This window comes from Corvus hawaiiensis, chromosome 20 (genome assembly GCF_020740725.1).
Source record: "Corvus hawaiiensis isolate bCorHaw1 chromosome 20, bCorHaw1.pri.cur, whole genome shotgun sequence".
NCBI classification, from domain to species: domain Eukaryota; kingdom Metazoa; phylum Chordata; class Aves; order Passeriformes; family Corvidae; genus Corvus; species Corvus hawaiiensis.
The window spans coordinates 8,072,177-8,093,795 of NC_063232.1; the positions used below are offsets into that span (position 1 = coordinate 8,072,177).

Below are 21,619 nucleotides of genomic sequence, written 5' to 3' on the forward strand. Positions count from 1 at the left end.
CTTCAGGGCTTTAGTGGGGCAGCAGAGGTTTGCCACCACCAGAGGCCTTCTCGAGGACAGGGAGGAGGAGAGGAAAGGACCTACTGGGAGCCCCTCCCGAGATGGAGATAGCTATCCGGGAGCTAAATATGTATTTATTGGCTCATTCATTGGGAAGAGCCCAGCTGAAAGCTGTGGGGAAGGGCCTCTGGTGTCCATCTGGATTATGGCCAGAGCAGTGGGGCTGGGGGTAGATAGCAGTCCCACCTGGAGGTTTGCAAGGGAGGTGGCAGCTCTTTGCAGACTGGAGTGAAGCTTCCCAGGACTTTGCTCTGCCCTGTGGCAGCCCTGGCCCTTCACAGGGCATGTACTCTTTACATCTCTTGAAACGTTGTCTTTAAAAAGCAGTCAAGAGCTGCAGGAAGCTGTGGTGGCCCCAGGTGGGCTTTAGGAATTGTAGCCTTGGGGATTTCTGGCTTGCCATTTTGATGCTTCATTTCTTGGTGCAGCCCCCTTGGTTAAATTTGCTTCAAGCCCAAGAGTGGTGGAGCAGTGGGCTAGGCTGGGGTGTTTCTGCCAGAGAGACCCCCCCCAAATCAGCTGGGGCATGTGGGACCACCTCATGTCTCATCCTGGTCCAGGAGCTGCTGCCAAACACCACCTTAGGAACTTCCCTAGAACACAGCAAGGCTCTCCTTGCTGTGGGAGCAAGGGAAAGAATCTGTTGAGGTGGGATGCTGTGGAGAAAAGCACTGGGTACATAGATCTCCTCCTCAGGAGCAGACTGTGCTGAGCAGTGTTTACATGAGTCCATGCAAATGGCTTCTGTTGGAGTTTTCTGGCTTCACGTTGTCTTGTCTCTGCTCTGTACTGGTCTGGCTGGTTTAGAAAGGCAATCTCAGTGGAATGAGTAAGGGACCAGCGAGGAGCATCACTCTGCTGCTGCACAGCCATGTGGATGTCATCATCCTTTGCCAGCGTGTCTCTCCTCAAAGCCAATCTCCACCTCTCATATGAAGAGTCAGATGTCCATCTTCATTTTCTTTAAATCTCGAACATCAAATGGAGCAAGTGCCAGTGGGTAGATTGGTGTGGACCCAGGATGGGTCCTGGAAATGTGTCATCTAGTGCCCACCTGTGTGCCTGAGACTTCTGCCCCAGGAGATTGAAGGGACAAGCCCAGGCATCTCCTGCCCATGGGTGGCATCCCCTATGGGGTGTGCTAGGGTCTGGCAGTGCCCCTGAGCTGTTCAGGTGGGTGCAGAGGCTTGTGATGGGCACCACAGACCTGTTGTTGAACTGTTCCAATAGCCCCACAGGCAGATTAATACCTGGGAGCCCAGGGGGTGCTTTGAGGTGTAGAACCCTCTGGAGATGGCTGGGAAGAAAAATGTTTTTAACCATTTTTAATTTTTGGATAATTTCTTGAACTTTTTAGTGATGTGTGTGGATGCTGGTTGCTGCCAGGATAGTGTGTCCTGCTTGGCTTGGATGTACCCTGGAGGAGAAATCTCCCCCTGCAATGGATGCACAGAGGTTGGAGAGACTTACATGCTTCTGAGAGAAAAACATGGTGCCTGGGCCTTGACAGCCAGCAGCAGACTTTTCAGTCCCACTTCAAATCCCTGGACAACATGGGATGCCGGCCATGGGTTGTGCCAGTGGCATAGGCGTATAAAAGTCCTTGGCTTCCTTCTCCCTCACTAAAAAAAAAAAAGGCAAAAAACCTTCAAAGTTTTTCAACAGGTGAATGTTGTTTGGAAGAACATAGAGGCAGTTGGTCTGGCTTAGGGAAAACTTACAGAGTGGGAGTCTTCCAGAGCAAGATGACACTGGAGAATGAAAACATTGCAGTGGGTGAGAAAGATCTCCTTGGTTTTATCTGGTTGCTGTGCTGGAAGATGCTTCACCCACCTTTAAAGGGATGAGTGCATCTCTGTGCCCAGGTTTTGGCAGAGCTCGCATTATGCTTTTAGCTCCAGATGTGTCTGTGTGGATGTGTCTCCTGCCTGGTAAGCCACCTACTACTCAGTACCTGTGAGAGGTGACTTCCCTTGGGGCACTGGCTGCCGTGTCGTTCATTTGCTGCCGGGCTTCAGCCTGGTAGCACCAGAGAATTGGCTCTGGGCAGTGGAGACGGCTCTGGCCATCGCACCAAGCTGCAGGTGGCTCCCTGGAGGTGGGCAGAACTCCCACGCTGACAGGACAACACATAGATTAAAAGGACAAACCCAGCCCTGCTGCTAATTAGCAGCAATCCAGCTATACCAGAAATTAACCCTATCCACTTCGTAAGGGCTCAGCGCCAGGAAGCATGCATGGCACGTCGATGGCACGATGACATGAGGGCTAGTGCCAGTAAGGCAGATGTTGCCCTCCCCTGCCTGCCCGCTGTCAGTGAATGCTGCAGGATGCTGATAGGTTTTGGGTGAAGCTTGAGACAAGCTGCTGGTCCATACCCTGCTGCAGGGCTGAGATCCCAGAGGGACATTGGTGGCAAGGATAGGGTTTTCTCTGGATGGATGCTGCTGCTTAGGCTTTCGCAAGAGGTACCATAGAGGATGGGTTGCATTCATGGTAGGATGGATACTGAGTCTGGTGGGATGGGTATTTTGGTATGTCTCCCCTGGCACTGATAGGATGGGGCTGTGCCCACTGTGGCTGTGCTTTGGGATCTGTTTGCAGCTTCCACCAAAGCCACACTCCTTCCCACTGGGCTGGATCTCTCTGCTTGTTTCATGGCAGGGTAGGAGACAGGGATGGAAAAACCTGTAGGAAAGGCAGGATTATGTCTCCCTAATTAGTAGGGGCCTGATTATCATTTCTTCCCAGAGCTCTGGTAATGATTAAATATGTTGGAATTATCTTTTATTATTTGTATTGCATTATTATTTAGAAGGCTGGGACCCTGTTTGCTGTGCAGACAGGGAATGACAGTCCTTGCCAGGAGGAATGCTGTCTCTGGCTTCCTGGTCTGGGTAGATTGGGGGTTGAGCTCTGTGTGCCTGTGGCATTACCCAAATTGCTACAGCAACTCCCCATCCCGGCACTTAAAAGGATTTAAAGCATTGAATTGGATGTCTTTTTGCTTGCATGTGCGTCACATCTGTTTTAGTATGGGGGAAAAAAAATGTGCATTACTGTGACCTCTAAAATCATGGTTTGTATAGAGATTTAAAATTATATGTATATATATATATTTTACACCAGGATTGTCAAAGCCCAGGCATTGGCCAGTGCTTTTAGATGCTCTGGCATTACTGTTGGAGGGCTACAATAAAGCAATCTTGTTAGGTAAACATAATGATGTTACGAGCCACCATCTGCTGAAGAGCTGCTGTAGGGAGCAGTGGGAGCTGCCTCCTGTACTGCTGCTCCCCTGCTACTTCCTGCTGCCTGGTGTCAGATGTGTCCTAGGAGAAACACGAGTGGCTGGTATAGATGGAGAAAAGGCTTTTTCTTATGGCTTCCTTCCTCTTAGTCAGCTGGGATATGAGCTGTTGAACCCTTCCAACTGGTGAGAACCAATTCCCACTGGAGCGTAGTGGGGTGATGGTAGGGTCATTGGCAAGTTTCCCAAAAATTGGGCCACCACATTGCTGAGCTGTGGAGACCCAGATGTATAGGGATGCTCTGGTCTGTGAGGACACCATGAGATGCCACCAAGTCCCTGGGTCCCACAGCATCATCCTTGCTCCCACCCGAGCAGTGGGACAACACCATCCTGGTGGCAGCAGGGACCCCCACACCCCCCTGGGTGTAAACTTGCAGTCACTGGCATGAGGGATTGCACTTGGTCAGCAAAATATGTGAGGAACTTCGTTTGTTTAAAATGCCTTTGGGGTTTGGGTCTTAAATAAACATCCTGGTTGAGGTTTGGGTTGGAGGTTTTCATCCTGGGAAAGGCAGGCGTGGGGGGAAGGGAGCTGCACCAGTGCCCTGAGCCTGCATGCACCTTCTGACAAGGTTAAAAATTAGCTTCATTAGAAGAGGATCACTGGAAATAAATTGCTCTGCACCCTTTAGGGGAGTTGGTGGGCTGTAGTTTCATCTTGTCTTTCTGGGGAAAAATGCCCAGAAACCGTTTAAGTGAAATTACAGCATTTTACCCTGAGCTAGAGTTTGGTATTTTTGGCCACCAAAATGCGCACATCTCCATGCCTCCAGATGAAGTTCATCCAGGATCTTGAATCACGGAACCACAGAATGGCTTGGGTTGGAAGGAACATTAAAGATCGTCTTGTCCCACCCCCTGCCATGGGCAGGGACACCTTCCACTAAGCCAGGTTGCTCCAAGCCCCATCGAACCTGACCTTGAACACTTCCAGGGATGGGGCAGCCACAGCTTCTCTGGACATCCTGTGCCATCAAAGGTGAGGGGTTCGCTGGAGTTCACTGCATGTGCCAGTCCCCTGCCACCCCTGCCCCATAGCTCCTTGGGAGATGCCAGGCTGGGAAAGGAGCATGCTGGACATCAGGATCCCACAAGCAGAGTGCCCCAGTGCTGTTACTACAGATCCACAGGCAGAAGCGAGTGGATGGTGACATTTAACAGGCTGTTAAACATTAAACTTGTCAGAATTAGTGTCAGGCTGTTTTGGGTTTGTTTGTTTGTTTGTTTAAAATGAGAGGGGAGAAAAAAGACATTTAAGAGAGACGAGCATGACCCATGTCATGCACTGATCAACCTGGTGCAGTGTGGCCCTGTCTCTTCCTGTATGAGCTCTTGGAGTGAAGACCTGGCTCTGGGATGGACCCAGGACCCACCTGTGCCCTTCCCATAGCTCCTTGCTGGATCCTGCTGCATCCATTCCCCTCAAATACTTGTCAGTTAGGTGGGCTAATTTTCCCCTCCACCTGTCTAAAGGTTTGGAGGGTGGAAGAGTGAGATCAGTCCCACTTCTCACTGGTACTGTCTTCCCACAGCCACCTGCCAGCTTTCCCTATGCCACCCATCTGAAGATTACGTGCTCTCTTGAAAACTTCTTTGTTTCCCCACATTTTCTGTTGTAATTTATGTACAATGCCACTGCTTGTTGAATAACAAGGTCTTTATCTCTGTGGGAATTACACCTGCAGAAATCCAGCCCTATTGCTGCCTGCATGAGGCTCTCCATGATAAAAGACAACTCCAGCACCACTGCTGTAATGAAAATGTTTCCTCTACTTTTGCATCTGGCAAGAGTGATGCTTGGCTCCCCTCTGCACCTCATCTCAGTGCTCTCTGATCATCAGCTGCTCGGGTTGGGGCTTGAACCCTGATAAATTTTCTCCCCCGCTTGATTTATTTCTCTCTCCCCTAGCAGCATAGGGTCCTTGAATATATTTTTTCTCCTTTTGGTTAATTTTTTTTTTTCCTGCAAGCAAGATGCATATTTCAACACTTGCTGACCTTTGGGTGTGCTGCGGACTGATGTGGCGATGCCAATGGACAGAGCAGAGAGTGTGTGTCCCACAGGGCCAGGGTTGCCTGTGGTCAAGGCTGGTAGCACACTCCTGGAAAGGGCTATTTTTAACTGCTGGGCTGGTGCTGGGTTGCCGTCAATGCACTTGAGCACGTAGGCGTCCTTTATTATTTTAAACACGATCATTCAAAATAATGTGGAATTGTCTCTGCTGTGGGGAGCTGCTGCTGTGGATGCTGCAGAATATGGCTTTTGCGTGCTATGGGGGTCTCATCCGTGTCTAGACTGGTGGGTGGATTTTGCTGTGGCATTGTCCCCATGGGGCAGGGAACCTGGTGCCTGTTGGCAGCTTGAGCTGGCACTTTGGAGGTGCAAGACCAGAAGAGCAGAAGGGAAAATGTCTCCCATCAGGGCTGCAGGTGCGGAGAGCAGCGGGAGGGTGCTGGCTGATGGCTGGCTTGTCTACATGTGCTGCCCCATGTCCTCATGGCTCCACACTCTACCAAAACCAAAATGGCAGCTACTGGTGCATACAACATTGCTTGTCTGTGAGCCAGGACATGTTGCTAGGGTATCTCTCTTCTTCCTCCTCCCCATAACACTCTTTGTGCCTGGATCTGGTTCAGGGAATGCCAAGCTGAGTCTATACCCCCACTGTGTGCTCCCTGCCTGAAAGCCATTGTGATACCTATGGAAAACCTTCCAGCAAACACCATTCCTCTCAACCCTATGTGCTGTGGGTGTGCCAGGTTATCTATCCTCCTACCTTTACTAACCCACTTTTCTCAGTGATGCTATGACAGATATTTAAGCCCAGAACCTTCCTTCCCAGTATTGATTTTGCTTTCTGCTTGAGTCTGTGCAGTGCTATTGGTATTTGGAGTAGCTTGAAGGATGCTGTAGAGAGACAGGCTGCCACTTTGGGGTGCTTTGTGTCCTCAGTAGCAAGGCAATGGACATGGGGGCTGGGGGAGGTGTTCACGGGGATGGAGCAGTATCCCTCCTTGGAGGTGCTGATATCTGGGGGGGTCATGGTTTGGGGCTGTAAGAAGCCCTCCTTGAAGATGCTGGAGAGATGCAAGATCACACTCAGCTCCTGGGGAAAGCCTCTTCAGGATGGCTGGGCTGGTTTCTCCTCCCAGTCACAAATCATTGGCCTTGGGTAGAGGTTAAGGTGCTTCCTCCTATCTTGAGGAGAAACAGCATTTTGCTTTGAATCAGGTTTTGGGGCTCTATCTGGGTCAACAGGTTATCAGAGGATGAGGCAGAGTAGCTGAAATAAATCCTATTTAAATATTTACCTGCCCACTGTAAAGTAGTTCTGTGTTTACCTGCCCTGGCTGCATGTGGAGCGAAGAGCTGTGCTGAGTGCTTGCCAGCTCCCTGGGCACAGCATCTGCACCCTTGCTGCACCCTTTGCCTAATTGCTTCCCACCCCTTTAAGAAGAACTGATTGAGAAATGAATTCACGATCCCAAGCTTTGTGGATCCAAATGTAGATGCTGTGACTGCTGTGGAGTGGGGATGGATGAGGGCGAGTGTGCTGCTTCTGGTACTTCTGACTGAAGCAAGAGGTAATTAGGGGGTTTTGGTGTTGGGGTGATTTGATGTTTGAAAAGTCTTATTTTTACTGGTTCCCACAAATTTTGTGGCATATGAGGCTGCGTGGGTCTTGATGGGGTTTGGGTGATGGGTCTGTGCTCAGCAATGTCCTGAATTGGGGTGATGGAGAGGCTGAGTTGGTCTCTGGTGGCACATCCCCTCATTGCCCAACTCACAGATGATCACATTGGAGAGTTCCCATTTTTCAACTCAACAAGCCTGTGTACAAAAACTAAGCTGTGAACCCCAAAAATAAGCCATATGCTCTCTGCCTTCCCTGTCACAAGGTGGTCTTCCTTTACTCAGCCCCCAAAATCTCCTTTTTGGAGGACCCAGACCCACCCTCCCCAGTCTCACGTGTCCTGGAAGCATCACCAGCCGGGAGCTAAGTCAGCATCAAGCCACCTCTCACACACACTCTCATGGTTTCATGATGCAGATATATTTATTTTCTGTTATTTACGAGGTACCTGAGCCAAGCTCTTCCTTCGCCTGGAGGCAAGGAACCAGGGTGCTGTATGGCTGCTTTGACACCCTAATCCTGCCCCGGGCACCCCAGGAGGTGGTGGGTACTGGACCTTGGGTGCTTATTTCCCTGGCCTTGCATCTAAAGTAGGCTCTGAATTCGGGACGCTGCTTCTCTTGGCGCTTTGTCGGGCGCCAGAGCTGCCGATTAAGGGAAACGTGCCACAAGGCAGGTTTGCTTTGCAGGATTAAAAGCAAATAAATATTTATGCATTATGCAAAGCAGCTCTGATAAGATATGTGTGTCATTGGGAATTTGAAGCAGTTTTGACTTGGCCCTGAGATGAAGGGGTGTGCGTGTCGATGCGGTATGGAGGCTTAAAGGGACGTTGCTTCTCCTGCTGCAGAAAAATAAAAATAGAGAGAGAAAAACAAGGGGTTTCTTGCTTCTTGGGCTGCTCTCGTCTTGGGTTTCACCATCTCCTGCATCACTGTGTCTTTAGCTGCAGAAATGGAGAAGAGCCAGGGAGAGGGCAGTGCAGGCAGCATTTTGGATGCAAATATAATGCTGGCCCTGCTCCTAATATTCACTGTGTTTACATGGAAATGCAAACAACTGTTGACTTAGTTTCAATAGATAATGTATTTCATAACACAGTGGAAATGAGAATTAAGCTGGAATTTAGCAGGAGGGAACATGTGTTTCTGCAAGACCTCGGGCTCTGCTGGTCCCATGGTGTTGGGGGGCACCTCTGCCAATGATTTCCCTGGCTAATCCTTTCCGAAACAGTGTGAGTAGGACAAGGGCAGGGCTGGGTGGCTGCAGGCTCAGGGAGCCCAGCTGACCCACTGGTGAACAAGGGTTATAGGGACTGGGGCTGGTCTGGGCCAGTTTCTTCCTGGGAAAGAAGGGCCTCGTGTGCTCTGGGGTGGGTCGAGGTGTCAGGGAAGGGAAATGCTGTCCCAAGCTGCTGTGTTCGAGCCTGAGTGATGACAAGTCCTGGGAAGGAGGAGGTATCAGCAGCTAGGTCACCTTGTCCCGATGTGACTCCGAGCAGAAACACGTGGGAGAGGACCTGGCTTGTTTTTGGGCCGGATCCTGGCCAGCCTGGAGCCATCCTCTCAGGGCTCCCTGGGGCCAGCCTAGGCAGCCTTTGAATCAGAGCTGTGATCAGAGCCACTCCCACTTCATCTGCCCTAGGCTGCCACTCTCCCCACCCCACTGCAGCCCAAATACCTCTGGGAGCACCAGGTGAGACCCTGGCACCACAGCAAATCCCTCAAGATGCTGTGCTGTCCTTCCCAGGTGAAGGTACCGGTGTGTACACACAGTTCCTCAGAGCCCCAAGAGGCAGAGATGTTGCTGGGGGTTGCAATCAGCAACTGTCCCTGGGTCTGTCCTGTCCATCTGTCCCTGTCCCTGGCTAGCTGCCATCAGCACAGCAAGGCTTATGGTGCTCAGGGCTCAGTGTTAAAAACAGCCAAGCCCCTGTGAATGTGGTGGGGGGCAATCTTGCAGAGTGCACCCAAGATGTATTAGACACTGGAGCTGTGGGGATGGTCACACTGGTGGGGACACCTTGGCTGGAGGTGGCATGGCTCCACCAGCCAGTGGTGCAAAGCAGGACCTAGTGTTGCTGCCCCAGTTGGGATGCTGGGCAGCCCCAGTTCCATCCCCAGTGGCTTCCCGTGTCTTGCCTTGACGTGGAAGGTGATGTCCCTGCCTGGGGTTTGTGAGAGCCGTGGCACCCACAGCTGTTTGGGTCTGGCAGCAGCAGTGACACTGAACCTTGATAGTACTGCAGTATTGGTGGGGTTTGCATGGGAAATGGCAGGTTTTGCAGCTGGTGTCATGGCCAGAGGCTGCTTGGGGAGGAAATGGGGATCCTGGCTGGCTGCTCCTCCCAGGCGGCACTGTCAATGCCTGCCTCACTTGATGGGTCATACCAGGGCAGGTGCATGCTTGGCTTCACCCAAGGCTCCTCCATTGCCAGTGTGAGTCACTTGTCCCATGCAAGATGCCCAGTTCTGGGCAGGCATTGAGATTGTGGGTGACAAGGAGCCGCTGGCAGTAGCTCTCCACCCACAGGCTCCCACTGTGGGGTTGGGATGACCCAGGACCTGCTCTCACCTTTGTGACTCATCCCATAAAATAAAATAAGGGAGAAGGGAGCAGGGAGCAGATAGGAGTGGGAAGCTCAGGGCATGGGATACTCCTATCTCTGAGCTTTCTTTCATCCCTTTAAAAAGCCGTTTTATTTTTTTAATGAGTTTATTTATGTAGCCAGCCTGGATTAGCAAACAGCCCATCCTGTAACACACTGAATACTCAGTACTGAGACACCAGTAACCAGAGAGAAATATTAGAGATAAAATTAAACATAATGAGATTATGTGGTATCTCTCTGTCAGGGACCATCTTACACAGAGCAAACTAATTGCCTGTGCAGAGCAGAAAGTGGGTGATGAATGGTGTCTGGGAGCTGGGAAGGGGCTGGTGCCATGAATAGCAGCTTTGCAAAAGAAAAAAGCATTGGGGTTGAGTGAGGAGCAAGATGAGGTGCCCAACAGCATTTGGGGGACTGGGGTGGAGCATCTTCTGCTCAGCCCTTGTGGACTCATTGTCCCCAGCAATGAGTTGCTGCTGCCACAAGGGTTTTTGTATATTTGCAGTTTGATTAGCCTTTTGCTAGACAATAATCATAATCATAATCTGGTTATGTCCCTCTAACTGTCCGGTTAGAGGGACAAGGTGGATGTGCCAATTGAGGCAAGAGCCAGGATTGGGCATCAAGCACTGTTCAGGGAAAGCAAACCCCCTACCAGCGTGTGGGGCCAGGGCTGCATCACCGGGGGCATGATATATATGGGATTTTTCCTTAATTTAGTGGGGAAAAATATATTTTAAAAAAGCAAAAAGCATGTGTCTTTGTAATATAAAATTCAAGTTAGGCTCTTAGTGACTTCGTGGAAAACAACAGGCTTTTTATATTGGCTCTTGGGGTAGGATGAGAGCAGGCTAGAATAAAGATTTACAGTCTTTGGGAGATTAAAGGCCCTTGGTACATTGTTCAAATACCACGAGATTAGTTTCCAAGGAGACGGATACCAGTTGCCATAGGCACCGGGGGCCAGGAATTAGGATTGCGATTTTTTATCCTGATCACGCAACCGGTAGCTGAATGCTGTTAAAACTGGGCTTTAAATAACCCCAGTGTTAGTGTATGCACTGCCGAACCAGAGGCAGGGAACAGAGTCTGCCTGCCTTTCCCCTGCTCCAGCACCCACTCAGGCTTGCAAGGTGGGACCCAAGTGCTGATGGAAGGGTGCAAGGGGGTACAGGGCTGGGGACCCAGGTTGATGCAATCCCAAGACCTGCCTTGCAGGTTATCCTATGGCTTCTGAGTTCATTTCACCTCATTTTTTCACTAAGCAAGGGATTGCCGGCATCTTCTTGAAATAACCAGCAGTCATGGTGGTGCAGGGGCTAGGGATCATCATAGATTCATGGAATCATGTGGTTTGAAGGGGATCTTAAAGGTCATTTAGTTCCACCCCCACCCCTGACATGGGCAGGGACACCTTCCACTAGACCAGTGGGATGTACCAGGGGGTAGAATTATCAGCCTGCTAATTTTGGCTTCCCCTGGCCACTTGCTTCTGGGAAGTGCAACCTGAGCCCTGGCACTTGAGGTGCCAGATCTGCACCTCTTCTTCTTCTAGGAACTGCCAAGCAGCATGCTTTTATATGGGAAGGGGTGCTGAGCTCCCTGATGCAGGCAGAGTTTTGGGGCTGGGCATCCCCCTGGGAAGGGAGGCTCAGCTCTGGGAGGTGTACAGGTCCCAGGTCCCTGTGGCTGGGTGGTTCTGCTCACTCACCAGCCACCATGAAGTTCATCTTGGCGTCACTGAACCCAACCGTTCATGCGGGGCTGCCAGGGCAGGATCCAGCTTTCCATGCATGGTCCTTGCAGCATCCCTCCCTGCTATAGTGGGAATGCTCCAATTAACACTTTTTCCCCCCTTGTTTTCCTTTAAAATTTCTTTAATAAATGAAGAGGCAGTTGCTGGAAGCAAGAGCTTCTGTGCCTGCCTGACGTGAGATTGTGGCATGGAAACTTGTCTGGAACCGAAAGCCGTGCTGCTGGAGCTCCGCAGGCAGAGTGATGCCCCAGCAGCTGCCATGCCATGGAAATGTTTATCCTGGGGGAGATGAGATACAGCTTCTGATGGGCACTTGATCCTCTTCTGTCTCTCTTTGCACTAGACAGATGCTTGCTATAATTTTACTATATTATATTAAGGTATGCACCTAGGCTAGGCTTAGGGAAATCGAGGTGGTAGCAGAATGCAATGCCCTGGTTGGAGACAGAAAGTGAAATTCCACACTTTTCCCTGTGGGAGCCCCCAGTTTGATCTTTGCTTCTTTTGTAAGTGGGACTAAACCACAGCAGGTGTCAGATTATCCAGGAAAGTGGAGCTGAGGCAGTGATGCTGGTGAATGTTGTGGTGCCAGTGTGTACGTGAGGAGGTTTTTCAGCAAATGCCTTGGGTTTTGTGGGCAAAATAAAACAGGGAAGGAGGTGTTTGGTCATGAGAGCTTGCTCTGCCTTGTACTACCCAGTTGGAAGGAACCAGGCTGGGGAGATACACGGTTGGGGAGAGCCAACAGAGGCAGTGAGGTAAGAGCTACTGGCATAGTAAGGATGCAGGCACTCCTTGTGCCTGCATCCTCACTGTGCTGGTAGCACTGTGGCCCAGACTGTACCAGAGGCTGTTTGCCCCCCAGCTCTGCTGCTTTCAGTCTTTGGAAAAGTGTATCACCTTGAAAAACTGATACCAGCTTGATACCTTTCAATCCCGGAAAAGCTGGTAGCCCATGGCTTGAACAGGAGCAGTCTTCACTGGGTTAAGAACTGGCTGGATGGCCAGGCCCAGAGAGTGGTGGTGAACAGTGCTACATCCAGTTGGCAGCCAGTCACTAGTGGTGTCCCTCAGGAATCAGTGCCGGGACCAGTCCTGTTTCATATCTTCATTGATGAACTGGATGAGGGAGTTGAGTCCACCATCAGTAAATTTGCAGATGGCACCAAGATGGGAGCATGTGTTGGAGGATAGGAGGGCTCTGCAAAGGGACCTGGGCAGGCTGGATAGATGGGCCGAGTCCAACAACATGAAGTTTAACAAGTCCAAGTGCCTAGTGCTGCACTTTGGCCACAACACCCCCCTGCAGCACTACAGGCTGGGAACAGAGTGCCAGGCAGAAAGGGACCATGGGGTACTGATTGACAGCCGACTGAACATGAGCCAGCAGTGTGCCCAGGTGGCCAAGAAGGCCAACGGCATCCTGGCCTGTATCAGGAATAGTGTGGCCAGGAGGACCAGGGAAGTCATTCTTCCTCTGTACTTGGCACTGGTGAGGCTGCACCTTGAGTGCTTGTGTCCAGTTCTGGGACCCTCAGTTCAGGAAGGACGCTGAGATGCTCAAATGCATCCAGAGGAGGGCAGCAAGGCTGGTGAAGGGCCTGGAACACAAGCCCTATGAAGAACAGCTGAGAGAGCTGGGGTTGTTTAGCCTGGAAAAAAGGAGGCTCAGGGGAGACCTTATCACTCTGTCTGAAAGGTGGTCACAGCCAGGTGGGGCTTGGTCTCTTCTCCCAGGCGACCACTGACAGAACGAAAGCACACGGTCTTAAGCTGCACCAGGGGAAGTTTAGGTTGGACATCAGGAAAAAATTCTTCACTGAAAGAGTGATTGGGCACTGGAATTGTCTGCCCAGGGAGGTGGTGGAGTCACCATCTCTGGACATGTTTAAAAAAAGCCTGGACCTGACACTCAGTGCTATGGTTTAGCTGATGAGGAGGTGTTAGGTCATAGGTTGGACTTCATGATCTCAAAGGTCTTTTCCAACCTAGTTCATTCTGTGATTCTGTGAACAGTAGCAAAATAGAAGGGAATTTTTGGATTTGTGGAGAGATGTGGCAGCAGTTCTGGGGCAGCAGATGGACCAGGTTGGAGACTGGGGGTGCACCGAGACTCATGTTTCGGGGACCAGATGTGCCTCAGCAGATGCTTCTCACACTGGGGATATCAGCAGCATGGCACCTCAGGTCCCTCAAAACCCAGAGCTCCTTGCTTGTCCCAGGAGAGCTGTGCTGCCAGGGCACAGGGTATGGATTAGGGCTTTTCGGAGTGTTCAGGCAGTTGAGGATATTTCTGAGCATTTTGTGAGTGCCCTGGACCACAGTTATATCTGCTGTACCACTGACATTGATGCTAATGGTGCAGCTCACCAACCATCTGTTAGGGATGCAGTAAACCATCCTGGCATGGGCATGATTTGCATGGCTTGAGATGGGGATGATGTGGCCACAGAGGCTGAAGGCTGGCACTGAATTAGGTGTAAGGGATTACAGTTCAGCTGGGCAGAACAGGTGGGTTAAAGCGAATTGCCCATGTGGAGCAGAAATCTCCACCGCTGCAGCAAAAAACCCAAGGACAGCTGTTTGGCAAGCATGGGACCATGTCACAGTGCTCCTGCATCCAAGATGGCTTTGGTCACATCTGCTCCACTGATACTGGTGTTTGCTTAAGCAAATAGAAAAAAACACAAATGGAAATTCAAGCCTGGTCCCTACCCTGGCTTTTGCCCTTGCTGTGGCTGATGGGGTTTCCAGGGCTTTTTGCTCAAACAGCTCACCAGGCACCTGGCTGATCACAGCCACCTGCAAAAGAGAGACCTCCAAAATCCCTGGGATGGAGTGGAACAGGGAAATACCCTCTGAGTCCCTGCCCCTTCCTCATTGGTGAGATAACCCTTAGCGTGAGTCCTGCCCCGAAGCAATGTCCCTGGATGGGACGCAGGGATGGGCCCCTCAGTTGGAGCAGGCACAGTGCCCTGGTACTAGCAAAGGACATTATTTCTCACTCTGTCTCCAATTAGGATGACTCCTGATTGATTTTAAAGCATGTTTAATGATAGCCAGGGCTAATTGCTTAAGTATCTTCCAGAGCCAGTGTAAGCTTTGAAAATTCTTTTAAATGTTTCCTCATGGAGTAACAGGTAACAGTAACAGTAGTTAATAGTAACAGTAGTAGTAACAGTAGTTAATAGTAACAGTAACAGTAACAGGAGTAACAAATAAAATCACTGTCATCTCATCATTATGTACATGGGCTGGCAGTGGTCCTCCCAGCAGATGGGCTTGAGTGCACTGGTCCTGCTCCCTTGGTCCTGGCAGGATGGAGATGGCTGAATATGGTGCCCAACATCCTATGGCTCATCAAACATTTTGGGTGGCCAGGAAACCCAAGTACCTTCAAAAGTCTCCCACCCCCAGCTGTGCTTTCCTCTGCTCTAATATACCCCCAGGCTGCCCCTCCACTACCCAGGATGGTAAAGGGCCTGTAATCCATTTGAAGACCTACCTCTAATATATATATATATATATATATATATATATATATATGTATGTATAAAATCTATGTTTCATCGAGATTGATATATATGGGTTTTTTTTTTTTTTTCTGGAACTGGGGTTGGTTCGTTTGGACCTCCCACCACCTCATCTGAACCACTGAGGCAGCAGGTAGAATTTTCCTGGAAAAATGAGTAAGTGGATAATTTCCTGCCACTCTTGTGTGGAACTGTGGTCAGGACCAGTGCAATGGTCAATTTTTCTCTTTCCTCTTTTTTTTTCTTCTTTTTTTTAAACCCCCAGTGTGCTGAATAGTCAAAGCTGTCATTAATTTTGATTCCTGTTTAGCTCCCTGAACGGGGAACTGGTCCACACCAGTACCAGGCTTTATAAACATTCTGGGTGGGCAGGCCTGGGAGGATTTTCATGGTGATATTAGGATCTCCATAGGGCAAGCAGGCAGCAATGGCAGCATCTCTTTAGGGCTCTCTGTGATGTTCCCTAGGTTTTTGCTTCTCCCTTGCTGGGTGCTGGGTCTTCAAGTTGTTGCCGTTGGGTGTAGTTGGTACCTTAAGGGCCGAGCTAGAATATGCAGCCATGACATCCACCTGTGGGTTTGGGTCGGGGCACCAGACTGAGAATACTTGGCCCCAAGATGGTTTTGAGGTCTGATGTCCTTCCCAGGTTCTCAGTACAAGAGATGCTTCGCATGGTAGGAATAGACAGAGTTATGTTTGTAAGACACAGTAGACCAACAGGAAAAAACAAATTAATTAGTTTAAACCCAGTATGTTCTAGGCCAGTTTGGACGGGGCTTTGAGCACCTGGTCTGGCAGAAAGTGTTTCTGCCCATGGCAGGGGATTGGAATGTGATGGATTTTCAAGGTCCCTTACAAACCAAACCATTCCATGATTCTGTGATTCAGTATTGGTAACAAAAACTCCAGTATTGGTAGAAGTCAGTGTAACAAGCAACAATTGTGGGATGTACTCCATCCCTCCTGGGCATTTAGTTGTTCCCGTCTCCCACTATGCGCTGGGTTTGGCCCTGGGTAATTCCCAAAAAAGGGGTCATTGCCTTGCCTTTTTTTTGCTGGCAAGGGTAGCCCAGAGGAGTGAAAGTATGGGGAGAGCCACTAATTCAGTCCAGGTTTGCAAGTCCTGGACAAATGTTCAGCTTCCCTTGAGGAATGAGATTTTGGGGGTTTACGCTATATAAGGCTTTCAGGCACAGCAAGGTGAGGGCCAAGGGGAGGATGGCAGTGGAGGGTCCGTTTCAAAGTCCATGGCAGTGTGTAAAGAGCAGCTCAGCTTAATAAAGAAGATGAGCTGCTTCTGGCTGTGACATGGGGTTGAAAATCACTGTAAGACTTGGAAAGATAAGGAGGAAGAAGGGGGATGAAAAGTCTCCCATTCTTAACCACCAGGAGCACCCTGCAAATTCAGTCTTTGCATGGGCCAGGGGCATGCTGTGCGAGTTGTTGGATCCCATAAACCCCCTCTACTTCTCCTAATGGGACCTGTTTATAATTTGAGGGGTATAATAACAGCTTTCTGGCTAGAAATTTCCTTTGGAGGGTTGTCATTGGCTTACTGGTGGGGGTTTTTTTTACTGTTTTGTTAGATCCATAGGGTTTGGAAATGGTGATGTGGGTTGCACGGCTGGAGGATGTTTATCTTGGTGAGATGGTGCTCCATGGAAACATTAAAGGGACTGGTGAGGGGATGTGCCTCCTGTGGGCACAGGGCTGGGAGCCCCCGGCTCATTCCACAGGGGTTCATGAGCCTCCCAACATGCCTGGTTTTTGCTTTGCTGCAGCACAGGTGATTCATAAGTGAAACTCCCCCAGGGCCAAATTTCTAATCTTTCCCAGGATTGTCAAGGAATATGTCATAAGAGCCAAGCAGGAGACGAGAGCCAAGCATCCTGTGCCGGCTGTTGCACAGCACCCTGTTCCCCTGAGATTACTTTGTGGACGAGAAATAATTACAAAATAATACCATTTGATAACTTTAAAAAAAAAAAAACAACTAAAAATGCAAAACCAATCTGCAAATGTTTGCTTTGGCCCTGTGACAGTGGTGTGATGGTCCCTGAGCCAGCCTTTGCTCCTGGGGTTGAGACTCAGTGTGCAGAGGTGCAATGGGGCTGTACCTGGAGCAGGACCCCTGTGGAAGGTGGTGTCCCAGGGAGGGATTTCAGTAGGACAGTCGCATGGAGCCCCAGGAAGTGAGGCAGACTGCTCTGCACCCATCCTACCCACCTTGCTCCCTGTTGCCAGCCTGAACTGCTGTAAGAATGGTTTACCCTACTTTTCCTGAAGAGTACTTTCCCTTTAATCAGACAAACAACTTCAAGCCTTATGTCTTAATTTGATTTAAATAAGCCTAGCACTTGCTAGTGAAGTTTTTTCCTCCCTTTTATTCCACCCTTTTCTAAATCTACTCTCACTGCTCTTTGTGACCATAAATGATTAAAAGCTTTACTGGAATATTGTTGTCCCCCCCCATCCCTTAAAATCCCATTGTGTTACTTGGATCATATTTTGTTATGTTTTTGGGTTTTTTTCTTGCTGAGTGATTCTTGCTTTTACTTATTAAACAATCAGCCAGGGGAAAGGGATTATTTTTGTCCCAATCTCCTGCAGGATAGGAAGGGGATGCAGGGATCCTGCCCCATCCCATTGGTTCCTCCTCTGCAGCCAGATCCAGGTTATGGCTTTGCCAAGAGAGGAGCATCTCTTCCCTGGAAGTGCTGATTCCTGTGGGAGTCTGTGGCTGAACAGGTTGGTGCAGCTAGAGCTCTCCAAGGGGATGCAACCAGCCCCACCAAGGCAGGGATTGGTTCTCCAAAATGCTGCCAGAAGGCAACAGAATATCCATGTCATACCAGTCATATTTAATAATAAATCGGGCACTCAGAAACATATACGGACATCAAAGTAAGGCTGTTTTCTAAGCAAGTGCTTGGGGGAGTTAAGGGAGTGATGCTCCCTGGAGAAAGGCAATGGCTGGTCCCCAGCTCAGCTTAGCACCCAGCCTTGGCACCACCAGCACCTCGCTGTTCCCTGCCAGTTGCAACAAGGCACCTCTTATTAACACAGCATCCATGAAAATAATGGAATCTCAAGTTCCCTAGTCCTGCAGAGCTGTGCTCAGGAAGCTGCTTGGGGGCTTGCAGCTGAAATTGGCTCTTGTCTGTCTGTCTGTCCATCTGTGCATGCTGCAGGGATGGAGCAGGGCAGATTGCCTCCTCGTGTTGCTGCAGCTTCTTGTTATGGTAAAGCTGGAGGTGCCTGGCAGAGACCTGTCCCCAGCATGGGGACACCTGGGGTCTGTGCCTGGCTGCAGGACCATATGTTCAGTTTCCTGCTTTATTTTCCAAGCTGATGCCTAGTTAGGCCAGGTTTTTTCCCCCCAAAATCATCCTGGAGGAGATGTCAGTCAGCTTTGTTAGAATGTGTCAGACGGGTGGAAAACGATTTTCCTGTTAGTGTGGCTGAGGTTCCGGCTCTGCCATCTGCAGATGCCAGTGAAGCCCCAGCACTGCTTGGCTGCTTTCAACAGCTGGCAACATGAGGGAAAAAACCTGGAGGGCTCATCCAGAGCAATTCCTGAAATTTAGTCATTGTTGTTTAATGGGATTTGTCTCCTCTCTTCATTAGCTTGTTGCAGACCCTCATAAAAATTTGCCCAGAGAAGCTGTGGTTGCCCCATCCAGAAAGTGCTCAAGGCCAGGTTGGACAGGGCTTGGAGCAGCCTGGGATAGATGTCCCTGCCCATGGTAGGGGGTTGGAACGAGATGACATTTAAGGTCCCTTCCAACCCAAACTATTCTGTGATTCTTTCATAACATGTGCGTGCTCAGGTACCTGCAGAGATGCCAACCTGGAGGAGCTTGTTATTTTGGGCCAAAATCTACCATTTCCTCAGTTTCATGGGGCAGCACAGCCCTTCTTTGCATTCAAATTCCTTCTGCTTGGACACAGCTGCAAACTAGGGCAGGAAGGTGAATTTGGGGGTTTGCTGTTTCCTCTAACCCATGTTTTCAGTGAGGCCGGGCAGCTGTGGTTCTCAGCTGAGTGGGAAATTGAATTATGTGCAGGCAGCTTCATTCATATTCTCTGCCTTCTGCCCATCCAGCCTTGTGATTCTCTAGCCTCTTTCATCCATTTGCAAACACATGATTTATGATCTGGTTCAAGTGGCTCCTGAGCTGACTTGCTGCCCTTTATTGGCAGGATTAAAGCTGGGTGGTGCGACACTGGGGGCAATAGCTGGGAGAGATGTGTTGGGTACTGAGGGTGATGCTGTCTCAAGTGTGGGTGTCCCAGCATGGGAACAAGGTGTTTTAAGCACGGTGAGACCTTCCCTCAGTTTTCCTGCACCATTGGCACTACTGTGAGTTGTGATGAGACATGAACACTGAGGTGCAGAAACCTGGTGCTGTTGCTGCACTTGTAGCTGGATCCCAGCATTGTTCCCCATTTGGCTGTGAGGGATGGAGATTTTGAGCCTCACTGTCTTTTCAGATGCGTGGTCCCTGCATGCCACCTCATCCTGTTCCCCCTGACACCAAGGACTGCAGGGTGGGGTGATTTGATAAGGGAATCCCTTGCCATGAGCTGCATCTCTCCCTTGGCATGAAAGCAGAGCACCCTGAGGCTTGGACCTGTTTCAGGTGCCAGGATCTCCTCTTGCCCAGGGTTTAGAGCAGGAGGCACAAGGATGGTCAGCACAATGTCTTTGTGGGGACAGAGCCATCACCCCCTGCTCACGGCTGCCGTCAGAGCTTGGGCACAGGAGTGCTCAGTGTCCACTTCAGCATCACATCCTCTGGCTTGCATGGCCACAGGCTGGACATCTGGGGTATCCCACCCCATGCAGCTGGTCCAGTGCACCCTGTGCAGTGGTGACATCTCCTTGAGGGTGAGATGTCAAAGCTCAAAAGGCAGAGATGATCTGGCCACAGCTGGTACACACAGCATCGACTCCAGGGTTTGACTACAGCTCAACAGCATCTGCAATTATCTGCCTTTAGCAGAGGACTCATGGGGACTGTGGTGTTCAGGCTGCTCTGGCCTCTCTGCATGCCTCAGTTTCCCCTGTGTATCTGTGCCAGCATTGCTCCCATAGCACATGATGGTAGTGGGACTACTGTGGTGATGCTCCAGCTCTCTGTTAGTAACAATGATGCATAGCTCTTTTGTTTTTTCCTATTTTCAGGTGAATATGGCCTTGGCAGGGAAGCCTTTAGATGTGACTCTCACCACCTCCAGAGCTGACCAATGGAATATGGTTTTTCCCCAGAGAGACGAAATCATCACCAGCTTAGTGTCTGCCTTAGACTCCATGGTAAGAGGCCAGTGGTACCCCTGTCCCCATCCCCCTCCCGTCTTTGGCCTCCATTTAGCAAGGCTGTCTGGGTGCAGGGCTGGCACAGGATGCCTGGTGAACTCATGCCACTCCCCTCTGCTGCTGGAAAGCCCAGGGAGCTGCTTGAGCTGGGAAATAAAAAACCCTTTCCTACCCTGACAGCTATAAGGATCATAAAGTCAGCACAAGTTAATCTCATGTGTATTGATCTGATGTGTATTGTTTTTCCATTAATATTTATGTTGCTATCAACTGGCTATAGGGTGGTTGGCTTTTTTTCTTGCTGTTTTACCAGTGTTACAGTGAGCATTTACACAACAGCAGAACAATGGCTTTTTATCTCTGAGAACAAAGAAAATAACTTTCATATCTTTTGACTTAGAATTCCCAGTGGAAACCTTGCGTAAGTCAACCCTGCTTACATAAACAAGATAACTGTTTGGATTAAGTCTCGTGGACCAGAGCTAATCTTATTTTTAACTGTGAATGTGATCAAGAAGGGAAAGCGGATGTGTAGTAACAAATGCCTAATGCAATGAGATGTGCTATATAGCTCTCTCTTTTTAAAGTCAAGTCATATGTAATGCATTTATCTAGGATGTATTTTCCTCTCTATGCAGGTAGAGGTTTTTTCATTAATACCAATTTCCTTCTCTTTGACATTACCACCCCACTAAGGAGCAGGTTCCCTGGAGCCTACACACCCCAAGCAGCGTTGATGATTTATATACATGCCATTGTGTACAGGAAATTATGTTACCATAGTTTGACTTCTTAACGAATATACATTATTTTGCAGTCCCTGTTAGGTACTTATACTAGGGCCAGGGACCAGGCTGCTCCTGAAATTCAGCCTTTATCCCAGTGCTTCACCAATGGCAGGCTCTGTGCTCACTGAAACCTAGCTGCCTGTGTGCCTGGTAAATAAACTACATGGCCATATGCATGTCACCAAGCAGGCTTAGTGTTTGGGTTTGTTCTGCCTCCAAAATTCACGTACCTTAGTTTTTGTGTTTATATTTTGAGTGTTGGACTTTTTGAGCAAAATACTTGTCTTTGTGACTGGGTTTTGAAAGGAGGTTTCTTAAAAATACCGGGTTTATGGGATTTGATTCAGTGCCTCCTTGAAGAAGGTGAACAGGAGGTAAAATGACCTAGTATAGAAGCTGGTTTAAGCCCACACAAGTGAAGCTCATTGTACATGTGTGCAGGGAGCTGAAAGTAGCTCAGGGCGGTTGGTCCATGTAACCCCTTCTGCTCTCCTGCTCCCTCCTTGGAGGTTCCTCCATGGGGTTGTTGATGTGTCTAACCAGGGCTGATACTGGGAAAATCCCCCCTTTTTTACCCATTTAAATCATGACCTGGGGATAGCA

General features: G+C 49.7%; 1 protein-coding gene across 10 annotated transcripts in view; it reads left to right on the forward strand.

Annotated features, from left to right (window-relative positions):
- Nucleotides 1–21,619, forward strand: part of GTF2IRD1 (GTF2I repeat domain containing 1) — a 73,235-nt gene that overhangs the window by 3,485 nt on the left and 48,131 nt on the right. For 9 of the 10 annotated variants that reach the window (XM_048324349.1, XM_048324355.1, XM_048324352.1 and 6 more), the window contains exons 1-2: nucleotides 1,804–1,836; nucleotides 20,097–20,225. In XM_048324349.1, the coding sequence (XP_048180306.1) occupies nucleotides 1,819–1,836; nucleotides 20,097–20,225 (147 nt within the window). In that variant the 5' untranslated portion in view covers nucleotides 1,804–1,818. Of the gene's footprint in view, nucleotides 1–1,803; nucleotides 1,837–20,096; nucleotides 20,226–21,619 lie in introns of those variants that run through there. The other variant, XM_048324350.1, reaches the window with a different exon arrangement.